General features: G+C 40.7%; 1 protein-coding gene across 3 annotated transcripts in view; it reads right to left on the bottom strand.

The window, feature by feature from the left end:
- Positions 1–2,393: 2,393 nt before the first annotated feature.
- The window catches only part of MYZAP (myocardial zonula adherens protein), a 48,893-nt gene continuing 36,996 nt past the window's right edge, over positions 2,394–14,290 (bottom strand). For 2 of the 3 annotated variants that reach the window (XM_056499742.1, XM_056499743.1), the window contains exon 13: positions 10,289–12,906. In XM_056499742.1, the coding sequence (XP_056355717.1) occupies positions 12,804–12,906 (103 nt within the window). In that variant the 3' untranslated portion in view covers positions 10,289–12,803. Of the gene's footprint in view, positions 5,363–6,041; positions 6,265–6,927; positions 7,621–10,288; positions 12,907–14,290 lie in introns of those variants that run through there. The other variant, XM_056499744.1, reaches the window with a different exon arrangement.

Genomic DNA, 14,290 nt, shown 5'->3' on the forward strand with positions numbered 1-14,290 from the left:
ATTTCAGTGGAGATCTGCCAATTCATGCATGACACAATTATGGTCCCCAATATAAACCTGAAAGAAAAGCAATGAGGGTGTCAATACAAATTCTTACAAATTTTCCTGTCAAGAAACTGCTCTTAAACTTACTGCTAGAGGACACATTCACTCTTATTTAGGTGATTAGAAGTGTAATGCTTAGTTCAATGATTCTAGCAAGTTGAAAATCAATTTGCTTCCCACACACATTTCACGGGGCTCATTTGTGTCTCCTCACATCCAGTAACTGGTTCACAACTCTTATTCACAAATTGCCTTGCACACAGAGATTAAACAAAACACAGAGCCAATATCCCAGTTCAACAGAGCATTTGCACATAAATGTTCCTAGAGGAATCAAGCTTTGACTTCGATTCAGTATTACAGTGAAGCTTTCAAGCCCACCAAATCAAGGGACAATTTAGTACAAGCTTAATAACCAAGTGACCAGAACGGTTGCTTTAAACAAGAGATGATTAAGTCCCTCTAAAGCTTTGCATTAATAATAATAATAAATAATAATAATAATAATAATAATAATAATAATACTAATACTAATACTAATAATAATAATAATAATAATAATAATAATAATAAACCAGTATGGATTTACAAAGGAGTCAAATGAAGTTGCACATCCATATCCCATGAAAAGTCAGTGTGATTGTAAAACATTTGGGCTGCAGCCAGCTAACATTTGCCCACCACAGTGGCAGTAGTGACATAGCACTGCAGAGAAGGAGAACAAAACACAATCATTAGCTGACTGAAAAACAAACAATACCACAACAAAATAAATGTTTTCATACAGCTGTCTTTTCTACTTCCCTTTCTCTCCCAGAATGTGGGAGTTCACAACCTAAACCCAAACATTAGGAGACCAGGAAATCTCAATGGTGATCTCCACAAATACCACCCTAAAAGCAGTGAATTTTCAAAAAAAACCTGTAAACCACAAACTAAGGGAAAATACAGGTCAGTTAGCACCTCCTTGGAACAAGGCCACAACATGCAACACCTACACCCTGAAAAATGTGTCCTTAGAAAATACTTTGGAGAAATTATGCTTCTTTCTTATCCTGCTCTGAAAAAGAAGCAGGACTGGGAAGGCTGAGAAAGGCTGCCTTTTCCTACAGTAGAGTCCACAGGGTAGGACACAGCTTCTTCCAACACAGTACTCCCTCAGCTTGTCCTCTTCATGCCATTATTTTCATTTGTATAAAAGGCCAGTTGCAATTCCCCTGGCCCAAGTACACTCCTTGCAGGCACTAACTTGCTAAAGGCAGAGGATGAGCCAGACATCACCCAAAACGTGCCAGAACTGGCTCCCACTACAGATAATTTTCACTGGCAAAACCCAGCATGGCACATGCCTGAGGTTCCAGGCTCCTGGATGCAGGGAGCTGGCTCTGCACTAGAGCTGCACAAAGGAACAGAGCAGCAGCCACATCCACACCTACAGTCAGCTGCTCAGGTCTGACTGCTGGGAGGCTGCTAAAGGCTGCCAGCTTGTGGTGTCTGCGAGTTCCACACACAAACCCCAAAACTACTGCCTGGGGCTGCTCATGGACCATGACCAGCTCTTGCTGTGGCTTCCCACTCAACTTTTGATTCATCAGTCAGTAGTGTCTGGGTACTGTTTTCCCTGACCCCTGACACTGTGTCCCTGTGGCAGGTTCAGAAAGCAGCACAGAGCCACAGTTTCCAAGTTCTCTCAATTTACCTTCACACAGGAGCTCACAGCTCACTGTCACTGACTTTTTGATCATGTGGCCCTTAGTAGTAGTCCACAAGCCAGACAGAACACTACCAACAGAACTCTAAAAAATAGCAACTGTGTCTTTTCTACCCTTAGTTATTCTCAAAGTCTGCCAAAAATAATTGAAGTCTAGCAGCATTTAGGTTTTTCTTCAAAAGTTATTTTCTAAATACTTAACATAAATTTTTAGGTAGCTAAATCCTCTAGATTGTTATCACTATAGAATGCAAACCAGATCGAATGTTCTCTCCCTCAGGAAAGGTTAAAGCTGCTGAACAGAAAATCTGTTTTCTTCTGAGCAGTTTGGTACTCCCAGCAATGCAGAAAGCAAGGGACTGCAGCTGGGACTGCACAGATTCCTGCCCCACATTGCTGCAGCTCTCTGACTCAGTAACATTTCAGCAGTGTCTCTGTGCCATCTCTCAGACCTGCAAGACTGGTCAGCTTTAGGTCTTACAGGTCTTTTCTCATACATTTACATTCCTAGTTTTCTTTTCCTATATAGCATTTTCTACCTTCATCTCCATGTTTTCTTTGTAAAGTACTGAAGCAAAAGAGTTCCAATTCTCTCCTAAAGTTTACATGGTCAAAACAAAACATTCACATGAACAACTTAAAAAATATATTATCCATTCTTTATTTTTACTGTGTTAACAGCCCAATCCAATATAATAGTCCATTCTCAAAACAGAGAACAAGCTCCTCAACTCTCAATATACATTTTGAAATTATCTGGAACTGGGAAACAGTGAAATACACAACAGCAATACTATACTCAATCAGAAACTTTTTTCAGTGTGACTAAACCATTTAATGATTCATCCTTTCATTATCCAACAAATTCTTTCATGATCCTCTTGTACTCCAACCTTTCACAGACTTCAAGACTGCACATCCTCCTTAACATAAGACTCTTTTTAAACCTGACTTTGTTTTCTTATCATTCACAGAACCTTAATTCAAAGTGCATATCTTTGTTTAGAAGAAACAGCCCCCAGGACAGCTTCCAAATTTTGCAAACTTTTAAATAATAACTTAAAATTCATACCTTTAGCTTGGTTTTGTATTCACACAAGAACTCCCCAAAACTGCACTGAAGAGCCACTAATTGTTTAACAAGCACATAATGCAGTGATTTCCACCCCACCCTACATCCCATTCTGGGTGAAGTTTGCCCATTCAGGGATCATTTTGGCAAAGGCCCAACATGTTGAATTCTATCAAAATAAGGATCAAAAAAACTGCCTCTGCTTTACAAAGTTTAGAGAGCAAAAGTATGTGTTAATATCATAAGGAAAAGAATTGGTTTAGCTAGCAGAAATGTGTATAGAGAAGCCTAGGTAGAGGTAAATTTCAGTACTCTAGAAAACAAGTTCCTAACTGTGTAGCTTTGTGTGAATTCCTTTAGCACAGAAAAGCCACACAGAGAAAGCACACACAGTATCTTGCAGAGGTGTGACAGCACAGTCAGTACAGGATAAGGGTGATGATGCTAACCAGGGGAAGAGAAGCAAACTGCCTCGAAGTGGTAACTTACTTTTCATGAAACAGCAAAGGGAAAGCCATACATTTCTGAGGCTGCTTGTCCTGGAGCAGTACAGACTGCAGTGATGGGAGGGCTGATGGCAAGATGCAGCTGGACAAGCACGTGGCAGCATGGAAAGCAATGATCTGAGAGATGAGCTGCATCCACAAGAGGAGATCACTCCTCTGGCCTGAGTCAGAGCCACGTGATGAACAGAAATAGATACAACTGAGATCCACTGGGTCATCAACACCTCTGTGAGGTATTCAAGGGACTGAGGAACCTAGAAGGTGCCAGGTGCACAGCTGCTATTTAGATGGAGTTCCAGAAAGCAAGGTAAGATAGCAGTGGCAGGAGGATGCATGACACATGGCAGGAGTCAAACACAGACACACACAGCAGTATGTCATAAGAAAGGGAATGGGTGGGGCAGGCATGCAGAATATGGATTTGGTTTAGTGACAGCAGGTAAGCCTAATGAGCAAAAGGGAAGAGCAGCCGATGAGAAGCCAATGAACAATGAAAACAAGAAGGCTGCAAGAGGAAAGAGTTCAGGAAAGAGCAAGAGATGATCTAGTCAAAAAATACTGTAATTAGCTTAGCAGCAGTTTCACCTGTCCAACTGCCAGGGTATGGACTGTGCCACAGGGACTGCCCAGGAGGGTTTGTGGAGCACTTGGGAGAGAGTTACTGCCTGCTAGGAAAGTGCTGCCTGCACTTAAGTGGCTGAGACCTTCCTCCCACATTTTCATCCCATGCAGCTTTTTAAATGACTTGAAGCTGGAGCAGCCTTGGTTTCCAAAGACATCATTCCTGCAGGAACATGTACACATCCAGGGACACACACAGCTGTGGACACATCTTGGAAAACAGGTGTTGCCAGGTTATACAAGGAAAATCTGAGGTTTGTTTTTAAAAACTGAACTCAAACTAGGCTCAGAAAATCCTAGCCCACAGTGAAAATATCATTGTGAGATACTTGTCAGGTGTGTCCCTTATCTTTCAGAATTTATATTATCCAGGGTCTTGTAAGGAAGGTTGTTTTTTGTCTTCAAATAACAGCCAAAACTTAAAAACACACACAACACTTTCTCCAAGAAAACGAGAGGGCGAATCTCTTAATTTACAGTATTGGACTATGAAAAGAACAGTAGCAAAGTATGAAAGCAGTGTACAAAAATACAGAAAAACATAAAAATCTTTAATAAAAATAGTAAATTCTTCAGATTAACTTGATCTCTTCAAAAAATCAAACAGCAGAGTCCCTTAAAGCCCAAACGGAATTTGAGTAACAAAATAACTTTAAATTCTTAGCTATTTACAACATAAGGGTAGCAAATGTTATTTTAAGGTGCAGGCACAGAAATAAGTTCTCATGTGCTAAGAAGTTACCTTACAGCCTAAAGTTCAGGTATTTATTGTAACTCTCTGGGCAGGTATTTTCACCATACTGTAAAAGCAAGGTAATATTAAATAGGTAAAAGAAGCAGCTCACATTTATACAAGACAAGAGCTTTCATATATGTGAGCAGTTCACAGGCACCTCAGCCTACTTTATGGGCATGTTTTGTGCCAAAGCCCTTTGCAATTACATTTCTGCACAGAACAACTCTTGTAGCTGCCCCCTCATAGCCTGCAAAACTGTTTTAGAGAGCTCACTTTGCTAAAGCTGAGAACTGTGGGGCATTCCACAAGGATTAACTGTCCCAGGTGCTCAAAACACAGTCCCCAAAGAAGACTGATAAATAACTGTGACATGTATATTTATGATGTCTACACTGAACCCTTCCTGGGGCTGTCATGTGAAAATTCTAAGAAAAAACTGACTAGATGAAGCATTCTCAATATTCAGGTTTGGGTTTTAAGAAGTACTGCATAAAGATCTATTACACAGCTCATCCAGACACCCTTTCATGTATTCAGTCTTCTGCTGAAAAATAATCTTCATCTCTCACTTCTCTATACTGCATTGAGGCCTCCCCCTCTGGTTCAAACCTGAGCATTTTTATATTCAGTCTCTCTGCAAGCTTCTGTGCTGCCAGCTTGGCTTGCATTTCCTGTGTTAGGAAAAGAAAGGACACAGGTTAGAAAAAGTGCTCAGTTTTCATTCTGATGAATAAACTAATATACTAAAATATAAACTTGGTATCATATATCAGTAATTCCAAAGTGGGCTTAATTAAGTTTTAGTAACTAGCAAAGAAATTTCAAGTTTCTTTTCACACTTATACATAACTACGCTATTAATACTTGACTCTTTTTAATAAGAGTTGAAATTCTCCATGTGGCAGCCTCCACCTGTGATACAGTAGTGTCAGTTTAAAAAAAAACACTTCTACAATATTGTTTAATTTAAACGTTAGCCTGACACTATCTGGAAAGTTAAAATTCATTATAACAGAACTTGAAGAACCTCAGAAAGAAAAATATAGATACTTGCACATTTTAGCAATAGCAAATACCGCTAGGCCTTCATTTATGCAAGGGACAAAAACGCTTTAATGAAGAGTGGAGTGAAGAAAGTGCAGTAAGTTCAGCATGTCAACACACAGAGATTGTGTTTAACAAAGGACTAATACTTTCAGAGGCCAATAAATCATTAAAAGAATCAAATACAAGACAAAGTGCCTTTCCTCAAAGGCACTCAATTCACCATCATGAAAAGATCCCTTTATCTTTTCTGTTTTGGGAGTGATCCTGATTATATAATTTTCAGACCAAATTGTAAATTCATACCTCATAAGCTTCTTTTTGCTGTATCTGAATTGCTATGGATTCCTCTATGGATAACAGCTTAGCAGGAGAGTGGTGAAGTGGTGGCAGTCGAGCTGCTGTGATGTCATCCAAATGTTTCTTATCTCTGAGTCGTCTCTCTTCTGGAGGAACTGGAGAGCCAGATCCTCTGGGTGACTGACTCAATGAGGAACCATGAGATGATCCACTCTGCTCTCCTGATAGTCTGGAAGACATAAAACACCTACGTTGTGACACAAATTTGCATCACACGGTTGAACCACTCCAGTTTCAGAACTTATTTTTAACAGAGTTAAAGAGTTGAAAATAAATCTGAAGTATTATGAAAATACAGACAAATGAAAAGTAAACAGGACGCAGAGAAAACAGAACTATTTCTTTGCAGACAGAAATAGCACAAGTTACTCCTGACAGTGAACCAAACTGGTTGGCTAATTTATTAGCAAAATGAAGTAGCAATGCTTTGGGAGTCACAAAAGGTACAAACTGTTACTGCTACCAGAACAGACAATTAGTAATTTTCCTAAAAGGGCAGAAAAGCAAGAGGCTTCCAGCTATTAAAGTTCTTCATGTTATAGAACTGATCCAAAAGTTTTGCCAATTGTTTAGTAGTTTTGCATCTTAAGCTATGAAATTCCATGAAGATTCATGACAATTGTTTCAAATGGGCAGAATTAAACCACTACTAGTACTGGGATTCTGTGGCATTTAAAGCTAAAGAGTCAACATATGAATCATATGTGTCATGAGACTTTAAATCTCTTTAACCATCTCTAGAAAATAAAACCATCATGCTTGTTCTGTACCATTTCCAATTTTATACACATCAAGTATCTCACAAAAGGTTTTTCTATGTCATAATACTTACGCATTTGTTTTAAATTTGGGTTTTTTTATGACTGGATTCTTGGCTCTGGCCTCTAAAACTTCAATGTAATGTGGTGTCTTGGGATGCTGGCTTCCAAACACATTGCCCTTATGTTTTGCCACATCCTGCTCTTTTTCCAGTATTTTTTCTCTGTTTTCTCCATCTGCAATTGTAACTCTTTGAAAGGCATCAACCAAGGCTTCTTTACTATTGTCCAAAGCAGCTGTACTTTCTGTACCATCCCCAGTATTGCTCTGGGAGACTTGCTGATCATTGTTCAGGTGATTGCTTGTGGCTGACTTGGAAACAACTTCACATAAATTATTCTGATCCTCTGTAACAGTCTTTACTTTATTTTTGCTCTGAGTCCTTTGATTTTCCAAAGCTGTATTTGTGGCATCTTCTTCAATACATTCTGCCTCATGCTTTCCAGCAGAAATATCAGAAATGTCTTTAATATTAGAGTTTTCATTAACGACTGAGGAATCTGCACTGTTCACTGTGTCCTCAGTTAGGACAACTTCCTGTTTGCTTGTGTTAATCTCCTCCTGTTTTGCCTTAAACTCCAACCTCACAGCAGATAACAGTTCAGCTGTCCTGGCTACTTCTTCCTCTTGGAAAATGGCAAGCTTCAGCTTTTCAGCAAAATCAGAGATCTTCTTACCCTTATCTGGAAGCCTAGCAATGAACTTCCTAAAACAAACAAACAAAAATTATTATAAACAATTCTATTTCAACCTGAGACACAGAAGTTTTATTAGAATAGATAATGGCACAGGTTTCGTGTTGCAACATCAGTTTCTTATTTACATACTCAACTTCTGAAATATAGCAAGATTCAAAGCACTTGCAGCACAGCACTACGTGTTGTCAGTGAAACATACGAGCCATGAAATGGTTTGGGTGGGAAGGGACCTTAGAGATATCTCGTTCCACCCCTGCCGCGGGCCTTGCACCAGACCGGGTTGTTCAGAGCCCCACCGGGCCCTGAACACTGCCAGGGACGGGGGAGCCACAGCTTCTGCGCCAGTGCCTCACCACCCTCACAGGGTCACTTCTTCCTTCTGTATCTAATCCAAACCTACTCTCACTTTGAACCCGTTCCCTTCCTTGTCCGTCACTACATACTCTTACAAATAGTTTTGCCCCATCGTTCCTGTAAGTTCCCCTCCAGTTCTGGAAGGCTGCAGTTAGGTTACCCCAAAGTCTTCCCTTTTTCAGGCTGAACAATCCCAATCCTCTCAGCCTTTCCTCACAGGACAGGTGTTCATCGCTGTCCCCGCGGGCAGCAGAGGCACAGGGGCACGCACAACCTGTCCCGCATCCCGAGAGTACCCGCAGGCGCTCAACGGGAGCGAGCGCTTCGTCCTCTGCCGCCTGCGCGGGGCCGGGCGAAGCCGGCGGGAAGCCCGGCCCGCTGCTCGTTGCCCGCGCTCCGGCTGCCCTCACCGGTCGGCCAGCAGCCGCTCCTGCCGCCTCAGCATCTCGCGGAGCTCGGGCAGCGTCCGCCCGCGCAGCCCCGGAGCCGCCGCCATGGGCACCCGGCAGCGCCCCGCGGGCCGCCATCTTGCCGGAAGCGACGGCGCGGCGGCAGGGCCAGACTAGGTCGGAACGCGAACGGCGGCGCGGAGCCCTGAGGGAGCCGGGCTGCGGGAGTGGGGCCGCTCACCCCGCGCTGGGCACTCGCCTTCATTGCACGGGAATTGCAGCAACAGCTGGGAAAGCTGCGGTTTGTGCCCTGGATAGCACGTGTGACACGTGCGGAGCAGCGCTGAAAGGCTGGGGTTGGAGTTTGGGAGCAATTGGACACCGTTTAGCAGTGTTTTGGGTCAGCACTTCAGCAGACTCTGACTTTTCCCCCTCCCCAGAGACCAATCTGGTATTCTGTCTAAGTTTTTCGACATCTTTTGTCTGTGGAAATTATTAAGCAAAGTCTGAAAACATTTTCTTTTTCTCCCCTCAAAATTCCGGGGATTTCTGTTATCATTTTTGGCCAATGCATAACTTTAAAATCCAGAAGGTTCATCTTTCCTTCCCTATGTTATGCTACATTTACTATACTTTATTTTAAAATCTAAGTACTTTTTCTTGAGAAATACGAATTTTTCGAAAGATAAACTCCTTATCAGCATAATGCACCTTTGTAATAATTCATTTTATTTTCCTTAAAAAAACCCTCCTCCCTTTAACCTTATTTCTCAAAAAAAGCCCCAAAGACTTTAAAAGCAAATCTGTATGTATTTAGCAACCATCAGATCATTTCATTACCTACATACCATATGCCTTTACAGAATATTGTAACCTCACAGATGTTCACTTCTATGCATTTCCTCTTTAAATCACCGAGTCCCTTTTTCTTTTGAAAATATTCACATACCTTGAGTTGTAAATGGCTTCTGTGTCCTTCTTTTCTTGTGTGCCTTCCCAGTTGTGCTTGAGGTAGGGCTGGAAGGGCCTTAACTCAGGTTTCTTGTACACTTTTCTTCTTTTACACATGCAAATAGCCCCAGGGGCTGAACAAGAATGAAGTAAAATGCAAGTGGAATGAAACTCTCAGCATGTACATCTCCATTCTGTGGAGCAGGGATTTCCTGTGCAGAATTAACGCACAGAGAACTTGCTTCTCATCTGTCCATATGCAGAAGTTTTCAGATGTTGAATATTTAAATCTTTCTCAAAAGCATCTGTATCCAGCTCCCAGAATCCCATGTTCTGGTTCAGCACCAAGCACTGCCGATCTCAACAAGATTTTATCAGGGCTTGTTGGCAATCTGAGCTGAATACACATAAATAGGGAAGCATTATTTGAGTTAAAAACTTGACATTCTTCCTCTGAGCATTACAAACCTGTGACATTGTGATTGCCATGTTTGCACAACCTCTTTAGTTGACACATAGATTGCTTTATTTTTATAGTCATAAAAATAAATCTCTATTATCAGTAAGTGCATATAAACTGTAAGTAAAAATGGACCACAGCCATCCCAGTCTCATCCTGCTGAAGCCTGGAGAGCATCATCCCAGATGGATTCAGATGTTATCTGGGGGATCTGAAGCTGTTAGCATTTCCAAGAGCTGTGCTACCCAGTTTTTGTTTATCCTGTACAAGTCAATAGTTTTTTATTTCATGAAAGAGTTCATCTACTTTTGGGACTTGGCTTTGAGAAAGTCTTTAGCCAGGGAGTGCCTTCCTGTTCTCAAGAGCCCGTGTGCCAAAGGAAACAACGACAAGAACATCGAGGTTCTGCAAGAGTCACTTTCAATTCCCACATGTTTGGAACAAACAAGGTTGTGAACAGGAAGAGTCTGCAACAATTTTAAGGTAGGTTTGTTTCTAAAAGACTATTGACACAACAGAACAACAAGTTTAAATACAATGTTTATTGCAATTTATCCTTTTCATGTCTTACATACCGGATGTATTAAAAGCAAACAATGTAATACATTATTTGTACAGCATATATGAAAAGTGTATCCCAAAATACTTTCCAGAAGATCCAGAATAAATCACAAAAGAACACTTATCATGGTACAAATGCAGTCATACAATTGACTTGCATTTAATGTACTTTCTGGGACCTTCCTCTATGGCTTTTTTTGCTGTTTACAGAAATTTTACTAGTTTCTAATGTGATAGTACTAATTAACTCAGTCTCAAACTGAGAAAATTTATACAGAAGTGTTACAGTCTTTTCAGTCAGGTTTGTTATTATCTATGCTAATTTATATTACTGCTCATTTGACTGGAAAGCTCTACATTTTCATGTAACACGATATAAATACAGTTCCTCTCATGTTCTTCACAGTTACCAAATTTTGACCAGTAGTCCAATCCAGTGATGGTCATCCAGTTCACTGCATGTCTAAATGCTCTTAAAATACAGCTTCAACTTCAGTCCTTGTTTGCTTTAGAAAAAAATACCGTGTTTCATCAAACAGTCAAGACAAAATTTACACACAACACCTTTACAGTAAAAACTTAAGGCCTTGCTGCATTCCTGGTAAAGTCTTGAGCAGATGATGTTGCAAGTCTCAGAGTTAAAACAGCTTGCAGCATTTTCAGGAGATCCTCAGGAGTATATTAAAACTACAATGAACTTCCTTTGAGCCTGTGTCAAAACAGCATTTTGATACTTACCCTGCTCTCTACCATTCCTTGAGCACCTCACAGTCATCAGGTTCTGTTTTCTCAATTCTGGCCAAAATCAGAGTGGTAAAGGATTTTCACTTTTTCAAACTTGTCAGTTAATGTCTTTTACAACAAAATGCATTTCCTTTTATCTAAAAATACCACCTTCATCCATTCATTTTAAGTTTGAAGGTAATTTTCACAAACCATGGTTAAGAATTCCAGTCCTGAATCCTGCCCAATCTGTTTGGGCACAGAAATGCTAAAAGACATTCTGTAAGACCTCAAGTTGCATCCCTAATGGACACTAATGGACCTGTTGGGATTTGGTTTTAGTGTCTTTCTCTTCAAAAATAGATACTATCCAAATATTTGCTGATATCAGCCACTAGATGGAGATAAGATTTCGCAGATACTAACCTCATCCCTGAAATCAGTTATTATTCTTCATCTTGTGCGTTCAATATGAGGTCAACATTATTATTTTAAATACAGCTTTAGTAAGTATACTTGATTTGAATAGTCAGGACTAAATTGTATTAGGCTGAAGACAAAAGCAATCCCTTGGTGAAGCTCTGTGGCAAGAGCATCTCCTGGGATTGACACTGCATGCAACAATATTGATCATACAGAACCTAAGTTGTTTATTTTCTGTTGCAGGTACTATAATTTAAAAAAAAAAAAAAAAAGGTCCTTCATTCATGTTAACAGAACTAAAATAAAACATTCCTAATTAACTGAAAATTAACTAAGAGTGGAAGATCAAAACAAGATGTAAGTAATACCCTATATAAATTATTTAAATTAGTTCAGTACTAGATGCAGTCATTCCTGCTGCTAATTTGAAGCCAAAGATTTTAAGTGCTTTGGACAAAACAAATAGTACTCAAAACCCCAAATCCTGATTCAGGATTGCTATTGCTGTTGGAATTGCAAGGACTGCTGTAGGTTGCAGTAGGCAAACTTTTGTTTAATGAAAACTTCCTCAAATGGAAAAGTAAATAAATAAAGCATCAGGGATTTTCCTACACAATTATTACTGAATGTGTCACCCATGGTCACTCTGTCCCATGACTGAGGAAGTGCAAACCAGTGCCTCAGTCCAACAAAGCAAATTCCATTATAATCTGCTCTATCCCTTACTGTTTTGAGCAGCAAACACAACATTCATCTGCCATATGTTGAGGAAATTGTTTTAAACAGCCAAGTTCATCTCTCCCTCCCAGACAGAGTGCTGAGTACAAAAGAGCTGCTCCCAGGTGAAGAGAGCCCTCAACTGCACCAGGTCTCTGGGACAGGTGTGAGCCACCCTCAGTCTGGGCAGATTTGGAGCTTCCACCCTAATTCCCTCTGCCAGCACAGCTTCAGGTACTGCTCCAGTAGTATTGGCAACAGAATATATTAGAGCTTCATTACACAAACAGAATTACAACACAATTGAAGAAAAAACCCAACTGTACAGCTATACAAGTCCTTCTTACAGGCATTTGAAATGACACATTGCACTAGGCAGCTTCTAAAGAAGCAATATTGCCTGACTGCTGCTTCATTCAGCCTGCTGCTCCCTATCCCCTCACAGCAAACATCAGTAGTAACTTCAGGTATAAAGTTACTAAAGAGCTGCTTTCAGAATAAATTTAGCAAGACTCCATGCTGCTGCTCTTCTCTATGAATTGATAACACTTTACCTAACCAAGCTGCAAAGGCGCAAGGTCTCTGCATTTAGAAAGCTGGATGAGTTGAATGCTCAGGATGTGCTGCTCTTTGTGCTGAATTCCAGCACTCTCTTGAATGGGGTGTATGTCCTCACCGGCCTTGGGCTCTCAGGAGGTCTGTTCTCAGTGCTTGTGCTGTTCAGGAGACAAGAGAAAACTTACAGAGTTAAGGTCAGAGTATCACACAGCTGGGCTCGTAATGCATTGGCAATGAACTTGTGCCCTGGTGTTGATATTGACAGGCTAAAATTAAACTTATCAGTGCATTTGGTATGTTCCATATTTCTTTTCTATAATGCCACAAAAAATATTTGATAAAAACCATGGCAGATACTGACATGTTTACAGGCTGGCATTTGCTGGTGCTCACAGTGGAATGCCCAGCAATAAAGTTATTAAGTCTAAAAGTCCTGCAACAAAAAAAGATAATGATATGGCATTTAAGAACACAATTAATCATTAAAAGTAATTCCATGAAATTTAAACTGCACAGAGGTGCATGCCTGCATAGAGATAAATCTCAAAAAGAGGAAAAAATCAGATAAGTAGGGGCTGTGCTTACATATAGAGAGGCCCAAGAGAGGGCAACAAAGATATGTTTCTGTTAACAACCTTAGCAAAAAAACACTGTACTTAAAAGTTCCAAAACACATGCCATTAAAATGTGCTCTAGGCTGAACTCCAGTATGAAAATATGAACTCCATATTTTTAAATTATGAAGAAAATTTTAGTTTGCTTGCTGATTTCATATGCTGATTTACATTCCTCAAACTAAACTATTCCATTTACAGGCAATTACAATGAACAAGTTTACTTGTTGGTAATAAAAGTAATGTGAAGTGGTCCTCCTTATTTCACTGGTTTGTTTCCTGTTTTGCCCTTCCCTGTGGGGACTTGCAGGGAATACTGAAGTGCAAGTGCAGAACCCTGCTCCCAGGGCTCAGTGCCCTGCTGCAGGCTCAGAGCAGAGAAAGCAGGACAGAGGGGGAGGCACTACACCTGAACTTCCCAAAGCCAGGCTTCACAGCCACTGGCACCACAGAGCAGCAGCAGTGATCTGGTGCAGACATGGCAATGTCACAGCACTGTTTCCCTGGCAATCCTCCACCTTGGGCCAGGAGATGTCCAAAATTACTGCAGCCCTCCCCTGTCAGTGTTACCCTGCTCTCCCAGTGGTCCTGGTCACATCTCCAGGCACAGAGGGTAAAGTGTGCCTGAAGGCAGGTCTGAGCAGCCTTGGGCAGAGCTGTCCTGCAGCCACTCTGCACCAGAACTTCCCATACCTCACAGTCCCCTCTTTGACTTCTCAACTTAAATTGCATTATTGGCAATAACTACTCCCCAAGAGTTTGCAATATGTTAGCATCTTTAAGAAAAGAATAAATCCTAAACCATAAGTCACTGAGGTAAACCTCACCTAGTAGTGAAGTGCTCTTTTAAGCCCCACAAATCACTCAAACACTTTGTTAGCAAAGTGGTTTACTAATACTGATAAGCACTAAGAGACATTATGAGGAA

The sequence above is a fragment of the Oenanthe melanoleuca genome, chromosome 10 (genome assembly GCF_029582105.1).
Source record: "Oenanthe melanoleuca isolate GR-GAL-2019-014 chromosome 10, OMel1.0, whole genome shotgun sequence".
Classification (NCBI taxonomy): domain Eukaryota; kingdom Metazoa; phylum Chordata; class Aves; order Passeriformes; family Muscicapidae; genus Oenanthe; species Oenanthe melanoleuca.